Below are 15,773 nucleotides of genomic sequence, written 5' to 3' on the forward strand. Positions count from 1 at the left end.
ACAGATGACATGGAGTTTATTATTACTTAATCACCTTTCACCTTTGCCAAGTTCTGCTGCACTGTGTCTGCTTTTCACCCAATACACTGCTAGCTCACCTACACACATGTGCTTCTTAGGATAATATTTAGATTCATAGCCTACTCTATAAAATCACACAATTACAGTTGAAATCTCTCCACCATCTCACTCAATACAGTTTCTTATTTACTTCTGGCATATTCTTACTTACAGCTATAGGAACATAAGCTTATGAATTCTCGACTCAGCGTCTGTGAACCTTTAGCATTGCATGAACCCAAGCTCCTTCCAAGGCTGTCAATCAAACCCTTCAGTATCTGTGGAAGTTTCTGTCTTTCCATTTCCCACAGCCCAGCAAAGGATTTGTGACACTTTGTGACAGAGGAGAAGCTCCCAGGCAATTTTGTGTTTGCTGTAGGGAAGGTTGGGTTGCTCTGCATCAATTCCCAGAGCAGCGCAGAGCATTGGCTTTGTGATGTCAGGGCATGGATGCCACCTTGTCGTGGTGACATCCCAAGGTTGCCTTGGTGCACGGAAGGCCTCAGGGTCAGAGCAGCTCTTGGGCTTGCTCAGTGCAGGAGCATCCTCCTGCTTGAGGCGTTTGTCAGTGGGCAGCTGCACACTGACAGGAGCCGTGTTTGTTTTTGTTGTGGAGCAGAGTGTGCAAACTGGCACAGCAGTGCTACAGTGATGGAGCAGCTCGCTGTTGCAGTTTGCACCATTTATGGCATCGCCTACGCCGGCTATTACCTCACCAACCTGGCACGTAAGTAGAGGTTTTCCCTGTCTGGAACCTGAGCTGGCTTTTGTAGGTCTCCCTGCTCTTTCTTAGTGACCGGGTTGCTATTGAAACAGAAAGACCATGAGGATGCCCCTGGTTTGGTAAAGCTCCTGTCAACACCTTCAGCAAAACACGGGGTGTCTGTAGCCAGGGGGCTGCGGGCAGCATTTGCAGGGCTTCTGTTCCCTCCACGGGAGAGCCTGTGGCAGCAGAGTCTGTCATTTCCTCACTTTGCTGGCTCAATCTCTTGGGGTGGCTTTACTTTTAAGATAGCTCTGAGAGCTGGGGAAGTTGAAACTGCTGGAGGCTGATGGGAGTTTTTTCTCCTGACTAATTCCTGGCCATGGGTGAGAATTGGCAGCGGTTTTAACTATTGAGAAGTGAGATCAACCTGTGAACAGCACCTGAAGATGTGAGGCCGGGAATTTCTTGCTCTCTTTGGTTTCTGGCTTCTGACGAGGTCACAGGGCTCTGTCTCGGCCTCCTCCCCCCTCCAGGCCGGACAAGGCTGCAGAGGGCGGGGTGGGGGGAGAAACGGAGCCGGCCAGCCTGACTTGGTTTGCAGTTTCTGCCACTGAACTGAAACCTGACACCATCAACATCTGCAGCTTTAGCAAGATTTTAACTCTTTTACCACCTGCATGAGACTTGCAGATTAATCCTTTTTTCCCAGAGAGAGAGAGAGGGAGTGATCAACCATCAACCCATCAAAGAGAGTGAAGAAAAAAATTAACTTTAGAGGGGGAAGAGAAATAAGGAGATGCTTTAATAAGCTGAAATATTTTTCTGTTAAAGCTATGGAGATGGACAGTAGTGTTCTGAAAAAACCGCCTTTAATTCATGACAGAGTATATTGGGAGGAATGGAGTGTTTCCAAGTGTGGATTTTGAGCAAATGATGAAGTAGTTGTGACACTGTGAGATGCTGGAACAGAGCGGGAGAAGTAAGAGTTGAAGATTTGTGGCTTTTAAGAAGTAAAAAGAAAACTTCTGTGTCCAGGAGGGCTCACAAAAACAGATAAAGAGAACTTTTGCCTTTGAATAACTCATTCATAAAAATGACATCCCTAGACTCATGACCCATAACACACCTCAGAGTGATGGGTAATGAGAGGAGACAACTGATGGCAGATTTCCGGGCAGCTGGCATCAGAGAAATAGAAAGCTATGAAGAAAAATCGTTTTCTTGTGAAAAACTCCATAGATAGCAGAAGAAGACTTCTGTTTCTCTACAAAGACTGATGAAAAGACTCTAGCAGGAATTGGGACTGTTGTAAACACCAAAGTTCCAAAGTATTTTTGTCTCTATGTTGTCATGTAAACAAGGGAATGGTTGGGTAGTGGGGGAGAAAAGGGTTGTTCTGGAAGTTTCATTCTCGTTTCTTATTCTTGTAGTTTTTGTTAATGAACTTTCTTTATTCCATTTAAGTTTTAAGCCTGTTTTGCTCTTGTTCTAATCCATATCTCACTGCAAGAAATAAGTAAGTTTTCTAGTGATTTTTTCGTTGCTGCTTTAAACCACACCAGTCAAGCAGGACACCTTTGAAAATGCAGACTGGGAGATCTTCTCAGATGCTGCTCTAAATAGGCCACGGTTCTCTCCAGTTTTCTCAAAGAATTTGGTTCCTTTTCCTTGCCCACTGCAGGTCATCTGAGCCGTGTGTTCAGAGGTGCCGATCCTGAGGTGAGTCAGAAAGGAACATTTGATGCTCCTGGTGTTTCAGAACTGTGCAGGGAACTGTGAGCTTGGCCTGTGGCAGTAGAGTGCAGAGGGCCAGCTGGGTGGGCTGAAAGAAGATCCATTTCCATGTTTACAACAGCAATAGCAAAGGCATTGTTGGCTATTTCCTAATTTTCCATTGCAGAGCTTTAAAAGAACTCAAAGCTCAGATTTGCAGAGAGAACGTTGCTTGCTGATAGTAGCCAGGGTGAACTCTCTAATTCAGAGCTCTTTGCAGCCTGGCTGAATTAACCCATTTTAATTTACTTGGAGAGACTTAGAATCCCATTGCTATCAAAGCTGATGATTTGTGCTTGGTAGAGCTGGTTGTAGAAATCGAGCTGAAGAGAAATAAGGTTCTAAATGATAGGGAGCTGCCTGTCCCTAACTCCACCATCTGTCCACAGAGCCCAGAAGCAAGAGCAGACTCTGCTGTGGCTCCCTCTGCTCCTGGAGAAGAGGCCAAAGAGGAGCAAAATGAGCAAAAGGAGCACGAGCCTCCAGCTGTGGTCACAGCCCAGCCTGACCATGCCCAGACAGTAAGTGCCAGTGCTGGGTGCTGCTGTCTTTAGTGCAAGGCAGAGCTGCAAGTTTCTGAGCAGCCAGCACTTGCTGTTGCTGGCTGAGGATGCTGAGTGCTGGAGTCCTGCCAGCACCCAGCCATTCCCCCATCCCGTGGCAGCTGGAAATTGGGCTTTGAGCCGTCGTGCTGAGGCCCCAAAGCGCTGCTGCCTGCGGGTGAGCAGCTGGCTGCTTGGCACAGGGAAGCTCTGTCTCTTGGCTTCTGCCAAGCCATGGCCAAGGGCTCACACGGCATTGCTGGGGCTCACAGGGCTGGGTTTGTTTGCTGTCCCTTTTTAAAAACCTCTGCATGACCTGGAGAAGTGTTCTGCAGTTTTCTGGAGTAATTCTTCACTTCTGCAGAGTCTTTTAGGCCACCTGTCTTTTGGCTTTTGATAAGCTGCAAGGAGATGATTGTGTTGTCCATGCAGCTGTGGCCGGCCATTCTTGTCCTGTGTGGCCAAAGAAACAAACTGTGTAGTTCTGAACCCTTCTTCTGAGGCAAAATCCACAAGTGGCAAGTTTCTCTTGATACGTTTTGTGGTGAAGTCTGCAGCTTTGAAAACTGCATTGGAGCCTAGTGTGGGGGCAAAGCTGCAAGTCCTTGAGTGCTGTCTTTTGTTGCTAAGAACCCCTTTAGAGATGGTTGTTTTTTCTCCTCAGAGCTGTTTTCCTCCTCCTGCCTCTTCTGTCCTGACACTCCCTGTTTAACCTATAAATTTCTGCCTGTCCTAGTGAGATGGGACAATTCCATGTTTTAGGTGGTTTTTGGTGACTTTGGTCATACATGCATTACATGACCCATGGCTTCCTTCATTGGCATCCCTAGGGGTGTATCAATTAATTTGTTGGTGGGGCCTTTTGAGGATCTCTGTCAGTGCCACTCAGAATTCTCAGCTGACAAAAGAGGGAGGAGAAACACCTTGGTCCTCTTCCATATCCTGAGGTGGCCATAGAGGCTCTCTGACCTGCAGCAGAGGATCCAATTGCACACATCCTTGTCTCCTGACTGAGCAGGATTTCTAACAAGAGTGTAGATGTCAGAGGGGCAGGAGTGGCAGGGCAGGCCTGAAAAGAACATGAACTCCAGCAGTGTCTCTCCCAAGGGCTGAGCTCACCCAGGAAGCCCCTGCAGAGCCAGGATGGAGCTGTGGGACAGGGCTGGCTGTCAGTCACTAGGGAGAGACAAGCAGGACACAGCAGAAGGGGAGGGAGGCCCTTGAGAAATGCCCCACATTTCCTGTCAGCTGCCCAAGAGTCTGTTGGAGATTCAGTGCCAGATGGGCCCTGACTGTACTGCCAGGGTCACTTTGGAATCTGTGCTTCCCCATGGGCAGAGAACAAGGCAGGAGAGCAGCAGCACAGAGCTTTGGGAACGTGGGAGCCCATCAGTCTTTGAGTCTTGGCCCACAAATGTTGGATGAGAAGTTGAAGCCCATCTTCTCTTGCTTTCTCTGCAGGTCCTCCTAGAGAAAGAGCAGGAGCAGATTGTTTTATCAGGACGGCCGTGCCAGCCTGAGGGAGAGCTGTTCCCAGCCCAAGAGCAGGAAGAGCAGCTGGGGCAGCAGGTGGAAGAGCCACTGGAGAATGGCCAGGTAAGGCTGACTCAGCAGGGGACAGAGTGAAGGGCAGGAAGAGGGGCATAAAACGCAGCTCTTGGGACTGAGCAGGCCACGAGTGCCAGAGGCCCTGAAAGCAAAGAGCCTCTGCAGAGATCAGCAGCGGGACAGGAGGTTACAGTGGAAGCAGAGGTGGGTAGGGAAGCAGAAAGAAGTGACTGAATGAGTGTGATTTTGAGGCTGAAACTGAGGAAGAAGCTGAGCCTGATGGCAGCTCCCAGGCACTTGCTCTCCATTTGTGTGTACAGAACATCGAGGCAGAGCCCCAGGCAGAGCTGCCCGAAGCTCCGAGGGCCATCATGGCAGTGAAGAGGAGGCCTGAGGAGGACAGGAGAAACATCCAGGAGGAGATGAATCTCCATGGGCAGATTTGCAATCAACAAAATCAGGTAAGTGACAGAGTGGCTGACATTCCACTCATGGACATTCCTCTCTGTCATTCTTCTCAGGCCTCCGAGGAGGAGCTTCTGGCAGAGCTGCAGGAAGCTGAGGCTAGGATCAGGGCAAGGGAGAACAGGCTGGAGGAAGAAAGAAGAATAATCGAAGAGAAATTCCATCTCCTCGCTCAGCAGCAAGAGGCTCTAGAAAATCGAGTGAGTGAAAGAGCGATAGGCACAGCAGTCACTGCAGTCTGGTGCTTTCTGCCCTTCTTGCCTTTCCTCTGCAGAGCAGCAGGGGGCTGGGCTGATGCCTCTCAGTGCCATCCTGCTGTAGTGTCTATCCCAGCTGCTTGGAAGGACATTTCCTGCTGTGCTCAATCTCAGCTGCTGCCCTGGACAGTGGCACCAGTCATTTGCCCCTTTTGCCAGCACTCATCTCAAGGGATTCCTGCTGGCCTGCTCCTGCTCTCCTTGTTTCTTCAGGGCTTTTTGCAAGTGAACACAGTCCCCCAGACAGATTTGGAATGGAAGCTGCAAGCTGTCTGTATCCCTTGGTGAATCTGCTGCTGTCCTGCTCTTTCCCTTTGCTCACAGTCAATGAGCCTTGGCACACAGGGACAAGCTGTGGTCTCTGACTGCTTTGTTCTCTTTGACTTGAGGTGGACGTGTTGATATCTCACCTGGCAGCCTGCGAAGGCTTCCAGCAAATGCCTGCTGATGAAGAGCCCCAAGGTCGGCGGCAGGCACAGGTACTGTCCCAAGCACAAGTGCTGCAGGCTGAGCACCTTCTGAAGATGGTGCAGGAAAAGAGGACTGAGGGGGAGGAGCTCCAACATTAGAACAAGGAGCTGCAAATGTGTCTGCAGCCCTTGGAGGGGGAAAGGGATCCTTGGGAGGAAGTGCAATGGTCGTTGTTGCAGTCATCCTTGAGAAAATCCAGGAAAATGGAATATGAAACTGGCCATCAACTTGATTAAAACCAACCTTGGGTTTTGACCATTTGGTTCCAGAAGTGGGCATCCAAAAAATCCAGCTGATGAGCTTTGCATGTGGCTAACAGCAACTTCCTAAGGGCTTGCATTTGAAAAGGGAACTCGGGGTAATCTCTGCCAGCCAGCTTTCTGACACAAACTCCTTTCTTCTCGCAGATCTACACAGGCTCTTCCATTCAATCTGCTGCAGCAGCAGCAGCAGCAGCATCTAAAGGAGCCTTTGTTCCCCAAGCTGAGCAGTGGAGCCCGGGCAGTTTGTCCATTTCCAGCAGTGACACATCTGCTGCTCAGCTCCAGGAGAGCCTGGGAGACTTCGTGGAGCAACTGAGTACGTCTGGTGTATTTCTTGTCTGAGGGACAGTGTATTGTGTGCACGTGCCAGCAGAGCTGTAGCAAATGATCCTCCTCACTTTGGTGTCCCAGAGACATTTAGGACTCCCCACAGGAACTGCTGTGCTCTGAGGCAGCGAGAGAGCGCTCTGGCTGTTCCTGCTGCCTCTGAGGGCAGCTTGGACTGGCTCGGCTTTGCCTGGCATTCCCTTGCCACTAAAGGCAGAAGCAGGAATTGTTCTTGGATCAGCAGGAGGCTGTGGCCCAGCAAATGATCTATGCAAGTTCTGTGTGGTAGTGGCCAAACTGAACAGAGTATTTAATTCCTAAATTCTCCTTAGACTCCCGACTTCCCACCTGTTGTCAGCACCAAAAGACTTCACAGAAACTGATTTGGGATTTTGTCTTTTTGTTGTGGTTCTGTTTTCTGTGTGGTGTTTTTTATAGATTTTTGTTTTGGTTTTGGTGGTTTTTTGGTAGTTTTTTTTTTCTCCATCCTGAAAGAGCTGTTCTGCCCCATGTGTCTTACTGGTGTCATTTTTAGGACTGTTTTTATTGCCTCTACTACATCTACAAGGTTTTTATGAGAATGCTGTATTTTTGTCAGTGAGGACTCCTTTGAAAGAACATCAGGTGACAGCAGAAACAGAGAGCAAGAGATGTTTTCATTGGGCCCACAATGAAGAAACAGATACTTGTATAACAATCTGTAATTAATATCCTAGTTTTATTTTTCTAAAGATGTGTCCAAGAGACACATCCACGTGGTGTGATCAGATAAAACAGCACTGCAGGCATTTCTCAGGAGCGAGCCTGCAGCCCCTGTGCTGTGTATTCCTCAGATCCATGGCACTTTTTCATCCCTGATTCCCAGCCATTCCCATGACTCTTAGAATCCTACCTATTGGCCCAAGCCCTGCTCAGATCAGTCTCTAGGAAAACACATCAAGCCCTTTGTGATTCTGCAGCACAACCCATTTAATCTGCTTCTTGCCCATAACAGCTGCCAGTGCTGTGCTCTCAGAAAAGACCTGGTGGGGCTGAGAAAAGATCCCAGCTGATTTGGTGTCTACCTTCACCTGCTGGGACACAAAAGGGCCTTGACCTGCACCTGGCTGTGTCTGATCTCCAAGGCAATGCTGTTGTGTCCTGAACGGGGGCCACAGCTTGTCAGGGGCTCAGGCTGGCTGTGTCTTCTTGCCATTGCTTGTCAGTGCTCATGCTTGGCCTTTGCCAGCCTTGTGCTGTGCCCTGCTGTGCTCTCTGCGCTTCATTTCCTTCCAAGGACTGGACAAAATCAGTCTCTCTGCTGCCCATTTGTACTGCACAACTGCCTGTCTTGTTGCTGCTGTGCTTGCTGCCCAGCTGAACCACAGAGGGTTCAGAGCCCCAGACAGCGGGGCTGCCTTTGGCATCTCCTGCAAGTTGGGATCTCTGCCTGAAAGTCAGCATCTTGCATTTTGTTTCCCTCAGGGAGAATGGTGAACACGGAAAATCCCATCACAAAATACATTGAACTGGAAAGTCTTGGCAGCGGGTGAGTCCAACCACAGTCACTTCTACACAGCCAAGGGTCAGGTGTTTCCCTGGGGGAATATCCATCAAGTGGGAAGTCAGACAAGTTGTCCACATGTTTAGACAGCGGGCTTAGTCTGCCCCATCTCTCAGTACTGGCCAGAATTTGTCAAGTGTGCTCAGAAGGCATTGTCAAAGACATCTCCATGCTGCCAAGGTCTTGCCTGCAGCAAGGAACAGAACCTGGTAAATCTGCTTGTCTCTCAAGTGTGGGACAGCTCAGGATTCATTTCCTTCACATTTTTGGATGTCTCCAAATCATCTGGCCACACTAATGAAAGGAGAAGAATCTTGCTTGCCTGAAAGCACAACCTACCCCCAATGAGAGCTGTCAGATAACAGTTCTCAGGAACATTTCTCTCCAAGAGTTTGCTACAGGAAATACTCCATGCTCAGGATTAGAATTGCACAGTTTAGAAGCTGATAGCCGAGATGAAGGAATAAGCTGCCTTTTGGAGCTGAGGCAGTAAAGCCCAAGGCTTCAGGAACAGGCCCAGTGCCCAGGCACTTGAGGGGAAAATGCATCATCTGCCTTCTGGCAGACCCCTCCTGCAACCTGCAGCTTTTAGGCATTTACAGCAGAGCTCTCCTGTCTGGACTGGCTTTCAGTGCAAGATCTAAATGGCTTCTCCTTTCTTTGCTGCTGTTTTGTTTCTAGGGGTTTTGGAGAGGTTTCCAGAGCACTTGACATTGCAACAGGAGGAGAGGTAAATGTCAACAGCCCCTGCAGCCTCTGCTGCTCTCCAGGCCTTTCCCCACTGCTGACAGCTGTGGCTGGAGCTTTGAGTAGAGCTGTGCTGAAAAGGCACAAGAAGCACAGACTGGAGCCAGCCTGCAAATTGCACTTGGAACAGGCTTTGTGGACAAGGCAAATCGCCAGTGGCCACATGTCCTGTAACTGGCCCCCAAGGGAGCAGAGAAATGGGCTGTTGGAATGTCACTCCCTAATTACTCCGGTGATGAGGTCTAATCACAAGGCACTTTGGCACAGCTTGGCTGTGCCATTCCAAAATCACTTGCTCCATGTGGGTTGTGGTCTCATGCTACCAATTTTCTCAAATTACTCCTTTTCAATGTCATTTGAGGTGGCCATAAAGAAAATAAATGTGCAAGGAGTGAATAGGAAGATACTAACCATGAATGAAATCAGGATCATGGAGAGTAATAGGAGTCCCAGGATCGTGAATTACTTAGCCAGGTGAGTGGTCACGGTCCTATCCCTTGAATGTTTCTTTACATACTACAAGCATGAGAGCTTAAAAACCCACTTTGGTCCATGGCAGGAAATAGAGCTGTTAATGATTATTTCTCTACTTATCTCCAATGGATGGGAAGAGACTGCATTTTGTCTGCATGAATCCACCCTGGCAAATGCAGACTGAAAATTGTTCAAAAACCTGCATCAGCCCTATCTTAAGAATTCAATACCTTGTAAGTTCATTGCCTCCACAGTTCTTTGGGACTCAGTTTTTCAAGTTTCTTAAATGCTGATGAACCATCCAAGAGAGGATTGCCCTTGCATTGTTGCCCCTCTTTCCCATTGCTGTGCATGCCAGGAAGACTAGGTGCTTATTTCCAGAAATGCCATGCGTGACAGGTTTTTTATCTGGGCTCTTCCTAAACTGCCTTTCTCCTTGAGACAGCACAGACTGCAAACACTGCACAGCCTAGAGGCAATGTCTATGCCTTTAATTCTGCCCTTGTCTCCAAGGGACCCAGAAACAAGACTCAAGCAAAAAACCAACCTAGCCGTGCATGTTCACCTGCATGGCCTTGTTTCCTTTTTTCAGCTACCTTGTGCATGAGGAACTCTGGCTGGTGATGGAGTACATGGACGGAGGCACTCTGAGAGATCTCATCGACGAGATTCAAATGTCTGAAGGAGAGATTGCAGCTGTCAGTCGGGAGGTCAGGGATCCCATCTGTGCTTCCAAGGCCTTGAGCTGCATTGTCTGGGAAACAGGGGCTCAGAATGGGAGTGATTTCATGGGCCAAGCTTGGTTTCTGTGCTGCTGCTCGGCTATGGGCAAGCAAGAGCATCTCAAGGGAACTGTCTGCCAGTGCCCCTACACTCACTGGACTCACTTCCTGTTCTCTTATCCCCTGCTCTTGTATTCTAGCTCTGTCTCTTGCATTGGCATTTGCAGTTCTCCACTGAGAAAGGTGCTGCTCTGCTACTGTGGGAGCAGCAGGCTCTTGCTCTCAATGGCGCTGTGTTCTGCCATTCCTCCCCATTCCCCTGCAAAGGGAACCTTCCACAGCTGTTTCCTTGCTTGTGCGATGAACTCACAGCACTACTTTTTGCCCCCCTGGTTCTCTTTTCTCTCTCAGTGCCTGCAAGGTCTGGATTTTCTTCACTCCAACCACGTGATCCATCGAGATGTCAAGAGCAACAACATCCTTCTCAGAACCGACGGCTCTGTCAAGCTGGGTCAGTGTATTCTTGCTCAGCTTCAGCCTTCCAGGAATGGGGGGTGTGGGGCTGCTTTCAGTGACTGCCAGCTCCCCAAAAATGCTGCTGCTGGCAGTGCAGGGGTCCCCCCTGCTGTGGGCTGAAGGCACAGTTGCAGGGTGCACACAGCTATGACAAGGAGCCACAAGCAGCCAAGAGTGCTATTGCTCTGTGTGTGTCTGTGTGTGTTCCTTCCAGAGGGAGGGAGCTGCAATCTAAACCTTCAGGGGAACAAAAGGCACTGCTGGAGGAAGTGTAAGAAATGGGGGGATGTTTGAAGTAGCCAATTCATATTGCCTTGGCTAAAGCCCCAAGGAAACAGAGCAGGGATTGTTGTCCAGGAAATTCAACTGCACATTCTCAACCTTCTACTGGGGAATTCTTTGGCTTGGTTTCCTAATTGAGAGTATTAAAATTAAAAGAGTATTTTGCTTTCTCCTCAGCTGATTTTGGCCTTTCTGCTCAGCTCACCCCTGAGCAAAATCAGCGGTGCTCGGTGACCGGGACTCCTTGGTGGATGGCACCTGAAGTGGTGAAGCGTCAACCATATGGCCCCAAAGTGGACGTGTGGTCTTTTGGAATTGTGGCAATTGAAATGGCCGAACAAAAAACTCCTTATGACAGTTTCACTGCTCGATCGGTAAGGAGCAAATACTCTCTGATCCTGCTGTCTTTCTCACCTGTCCCGGGTTCTCTGCTCACTGCACAAAATCCCATGGCCATCTGCTGGAAGTACTTCCACCAAGGCCCCTTCTAGAAATGGCCCTGCAGCACATCAGCATCTGCTGGAGCTTTGGTTGCAGCACTGGGGGAACTCAAGCCTTACCTCGTCCAAACCATCTCCATTCTCAGGCAGCATTTTGCTTTGCCTTACAAGTCGTTCCAGCTCTTGTGGCTGTGTAGATGGCCCCAAGAATAGGAAACAAGCATCTCAGAGCTGCTGTTATCTTTCCAGAAATGAAGCAAAGAAACGCAAACCAAACCAAGTTTCTAAAACAGTGCTTTTGAGAGAAGAAGTGCAGCCCCATTCTTCTCACAGGGAAACTTGCCTGAAACCTGGAGATGAGGCTGTAAAGCCAGAGTCTCTTCTGCTTCTTGTGCAGTGCTGCTGAGACACTCAGTGACCACCTTCTTTCCTAACCCAAGCCACTTTCTCCACATCACCAAGCTGGAGCCTGGTGACGGGGAGAGCCTGCCAAAACCTCCTGTTTGTTTCCTGGCACTTTCTGGGATGGGCACAGCGTTAATGCATTGACTTGAGAATCCAACCAGCACAGGCTTACCACAGGGATGACACTTCTGATTTCACCATGAATATTTTCCTTTTGCCACATAAGGGAACCTGAAATTTTCAGAGTGCTGAGAGACAGAGCTGCAGGTGGCTCCTGTGTGCCCAAACAGGCATTTTCAACCCAATACATTTGTGGAGGCATCTTAATGTGTCTGTGTTGAAAATGAGATTCCAAAGGTTTGTTTCCTTCCCTGAGGAACACCTGCTGCATTTCCTTTCTTTTCTTCCAATTACCATCATTTTCAAGAACAAGACAATAAGCTGGATGAGTTTTGTTTTATGGCAGCTGTGCTTAAGGGACCAACAAGCACTGCAGAGATTCTTTTCATGTAAGAATCCTTGGAATAGTACAGTTAGTTAGAATAGCAAAATCCCTCTTCCAAAAAGGCTGCCAAGCTGCTGGGAATCCTCCAAGAAGGAAACATGTATTTGCTGATGTAGTTGCCACTAACTAGATCAGGCAATGAAATCAGCTGCCAAGGCAAGATCTGCTGGATGTTAGCAAAGCTGTGGCTTTGGGGCTTGGGTTTTTTCATGATACAGGAAAGTCATCATCCAAATGCTACAGGAAAGTTATCTCTGCCTCTCTGCCAGGGCAAAAACTGCCACTGCAGAGTGGAGCTGGAACAATGGGCTCTGGGAGAGCAGTTCCAGATGGGAAAGAAGCAGGTGGAGCCTTGTGTTTCCTTTTTCCCCAGGCTAAATTCCACATAGCCACAGAAGGGACCCCACAGCTGCGGCAGCCCGAGCAATTCTCGCCTTTGCTGCGTGACTTCCTGAGCTGCTGCCTGCAGAAAGGCGAGGCGCAGCGCTGGTCTGCCAAGGAGCTGCTGCAGGTAAAATGCCAAAAGGGCTGCAGGTGAAACAGGGATGGGCTCCTCCTCCACTGAAATCCAAGGCATCAGATGAGCCCCCATCCTCCTCACTTCCAACCTTGGTGCTGTTCAGCTGACAGTGGGGAGCAATCCTAGACTGGGCTGGGCTGGCAGAGAGTGCTGGGTTTTAGCGCTGGCTAAAATCACCAGGGCACTTACTCATTTCTTGCTGGGAGCTCTGGATTCGGAGAAGGGCAAAACAGGCTTCAAACTTCAAAGGAATAACAAATTTTATTAGCAGGCCCACAAGAATAAGAAAGGTCTCACCTGTGCAGTGAAAGGGTTCAATCTCACCCTGGTCATGGCAGTCACGGTGTTGGATTTCAGGCTGTGCTGGGCCCCTCTCTCTGCCCGGGAGCCGCTGGGAGGGGAGGCTCGGCCTGGAGCCGTCGCTGCACGCCGGGGAGAGGGTTTAGTGTGGGCAAGATGTCAGCAGCCATGGCCTGGCCCAGCCTGGGGCCGAGGTCCCGCAGCCTCCATCCCCCGCCCGGGAGCCGCTGGGCTCTGGCCCGGCCTCCCCCAGGAGCACAGGCCGTGGGCGAGCAGGGCCGGCCTCAGCAGAGCTCCGTTACCTTTGGGCTCCGGAAGCAAAGAGGGCCAGTGCCCGGGCTGGTGGTTTTCAAAATGTGCATCATCACAGAGGCACATCTCATTTCTAAATGGTGCAAAATGTTGTCAGTTCTCAGAACTAGCCAGCCATTGGCCTGTCTCAGGCACAGAGGAAGCTCCCAGCAGCTTCTCTCAAAGAAATCACTTCCGTGCGGGGTTTCTTACTTCTTTCCCTAAATGTCAATTCATCTCAAACTAACACACAGGGACATGGAAAGGTCATCTAGTCTGTGTCCTGCAATGAGCAGGGACATCTTTCAAGAGATCAGGATACTCACACCTCAGATATTTCCAGGGGTGGGCCACCTACCAGCTCTTGGGGCAACCTGTGCCACTCTTGCCCCATGCTCCTGACCTACTCTGACTCAATCCCCTTTCCATTTCAAAAGTATTCCCCTGCCTTTGAAGCTCTTAGCTTGGAAAATCATGCTTTCTTGTTGTTTTATTTTCCTTTCTGCAGCATCAATTTATAACATCGGCCATGCCTGGGTCCAGCTTGGCACCTCTCATCGTTGCCGTGAAGAAGTGGAAGGAGGAGGCAGGAATGCAACAATCAATTTATAAACTGTCTTCTCCATGGCCAACTTAGAGTAGGATTATAGAGTAGGATTGCAGAGTAGGATTGTAGAATAGGATTATAGAGTAGGATTGTAGTGCAGGATGGTAGTGTAGGTTTGTAGTGTAGGATTGTAGAGTAGGATTTTAAATAAAATTTCTAAAATCTCAACTCCTTTGGAACATTTCTCTCCTTCTGACCCTGTGAGAAAGCTCAACATTTCCTCCTGAATTGTCAGTTTTTTCTTAGAGGTGGAAAGTGACATTGATGGCTTCTTTGGTACAGTTTGTAAGGGGGGAAGGCTCCTCTTCATTCATCCTCTCCAGACCACACTGCCTTTGGAATATGGCCAACTGGCCAAGTTTTGCCCAGCTGTGCCATTTCTATTTGAGGCAGAAACAGCAATGGCATTTGCAGGAAAAACCAAAGGAGGAGCGGTGCAACGCAAACATCCTGTGCAGATGCAGGCTGTGCAGATGTGACTCGAGAGTATTTGGGTTCCTGCCACTTGGATTTGTATCCCTAAGAGAAATCTCTTTGGCTGGAGGAGAGTCTGGCTGAAGAGAGAAAGCAGAAAGAGCAGTGAGGGTGCTGTGCAAGGTCTCGTGTGGTGCAGAGCTGTCAGCGACTGTGAGGTGAGAGCGGGCCCGGCCTTGGCCAGGCTGGAGCCCCAGCAGAGCCCTGACAGAGCCCAGAGAAGCCTGAGCCTCGGCAGAGGCAGGCTGGAAGGAGGCCCTTGGAGCTGCAAGAGGCAGCAGCCTGGCCCTGGCTGCCTCTTGCTGGCACCAGGCAAATCCTCCGCTCTCAGAGCCAAGCTGGCAGCTGGCTGCTCCTGAGGGGAAGCGGCGCCGTGCTGGGCACAGCACACACTGGTGCCATGGGCTATCTGGAGTCTGCACAGGAGGAGAGAAAGGCAAAGAGCAGCCCAGGGCTGCTGCCCTGCCTGACCATTGCTGCTCTTCTGCCGCCTGCCCTGGAACTCCTGGCAATGGTCAGCAGTGTGTGCAGCACTCTGGGCACAGGGGGAGGGAGCCGGGCTGCTCCGCAGGCTCCAGCACAGGGCAGTGTCCTTCAGGCACGGCATTTCTGCCAGGGGAACCAAGGCCAGTGTGAGGCAGTGACAGCAAGTCAGGGCACATCTGCACGAGCCAGTGCCTCACACAGCTCTGGGACCAAGCACCTGCAATCCTGGAGCCCTGCACTGGGCCACAGCAAATGTTTGAAATGCAGAGGGCTTTGCAGAAATATTCAGGGGCACCAGGCCAGCCTGCTTGGTGCTCTCTGGGGCACAGCAAGCACTGTGCAATGCAGCTCGGAGCTGCTGGCAGAGAGGGACTATGGGCATGTGCCTGAGGCTTGTTCTTGAGTAGTGATTTGGAAGGGAGCAGAAGGGTCTCAGTAGGCAATTTGTGTTTTCTTCATTAATTGCTGAATGAAAGACACAATGTGGCCTCACGCAGCAAGAGAACTTGCAGAACTTACTGACTGTAAGTTTGTGTTGAATTCCCAGAAAAGGAAAGTGTTGAAGTGTAACAAATAGGGCTTTTGAATTCAGGTAGCTCCTGAGCCTTCATCCAAAACAACGACCAGGAGGCTGACAACTATCTCGTGCAGAGCCCTGCTGCAAGGGCTTCCATAATCACGGAATTAGAAAATATGAAGCTTAGGAAAGTAGAATGTGCCCATCAAGTTAAAAAAGTTTAAAAGCTTGTCCTGTGCAAAGAATGGACAAGTGAGTTTGTGGTGGAGCTTTCCTCCTCACTCCTGGCATTGAATAAACAAATCCCTGCTCTGTAGGCCCTACACTATGGAGTACTGTTTTCTTGATTACGTTTTGCTCATCGTAATCACACTATGCTTTTCATTTTCTTCTTAGAACCTTCTAAGCATGAAGTGAGTAAGACAGTGAGTTGTGTATTGATAGGGCCAAAGAAATATTTCCAAATGCCATCCCGGGAAAGGAAAGGACGTGAAACAGCGCTGGGGAAGAGCGTCCCTCGCACAGCCCTCAG

General features: G+C 49.7%; 3 protein-coding genes across 3 annotated transcripts in view; 2 read left to right on the top strand and 1 right to left on the bottom strand.

The window, feature by feature from the left end:
• LOC147646125 (uncharacterized) overlaps positions 1 to 15,773 on the bottom strand; it is a 325,143-nt gene that overhangs the window by 125,958 nt on the left and 183,412 nt on the right. The window lies entirely within an intron of this gene.
• Positions 1 to 15,773, top strand: part of LOC147646128 (uncharacterized) — a 251,303-nt gene that overhangs the window by 14,557 nt on the left and 220,973 nt on the right. The window lies entirely within an intron of this gene.
• Positions 395 to 13,932, top strand: LOC147646129 (uncharacterized). Its single transcript, XM_086873900.1, has 15 exons — positions 395 to 787; positions 2,448 to 2,485; positions 2,929 to 3,060; positions 4,543 to 4,677; positions 4,950 to 5,294; positions 5,741 to 5,830; positions 6,230 to 6,401; positions 7,877 to 7,940; positions 8,637 to 8,685; positions 9,064 to 9,176; positions 9,769 to 9,886; positions 10,310 to 10,409; positions 10,874 to 11,070; positions 12,420 to 12,557; positions 13,666 to 13,932. The coding sequence occupies exons 1-15, from the start codon at positions 511 to 513 to the stop codon at positions 13,792 to 13,794; spliced, it is 2,097 nt and encodes a 698-aa protein (XP_086730026.1). The 5' UTR covers positions 395 to 510; the 3' UTR covers positions 13,795 to 13,932.

The sequence above is a fragment of the Cyanistes caeruleus genome, unplaced genomic scaffold (genome assembly GCF_971803275.1).
Source record: "Cyanistes caeruleus unplaced genomic scaffold, bCyaCae1.hap1.1 HAP1_SCAFFOLD_120, whole genome shotgun sequence".
In the NCBI taxonomy this organism is placed as follows: domain Eukaryota; kingdom Metazoa; phylum Chordata; class Aves; order Passeriformes; family Paridae; genus Cyanistes; species Cyanistes caeruleus.

Excerpts from the sequence above, each read along its gene's own strand:
- LOC147646129 (XM_086873900.1), top strand. The coding sequence starts at position 511 with ATGCCACCTTGTCGTGGTGACATCCCAAGGTTGCCTTGGTGCACGGAA. Across the intron at positions 788-2,447 it reads TTACCTCACCAACCTGGCAC|GTCATCTGAGCCGTGTGTTC; the intron begins GTAAGTAGAGGT and ends TGCCCACTGCAG. Across the intron at positions 4,678-4,949 it reads AGCCACTGGAGAATGGCCAG|AACATCGAGGCAGAGCCCCA; the intron begins GTAAGGCTGACT and ends TTGTGTGTACAG.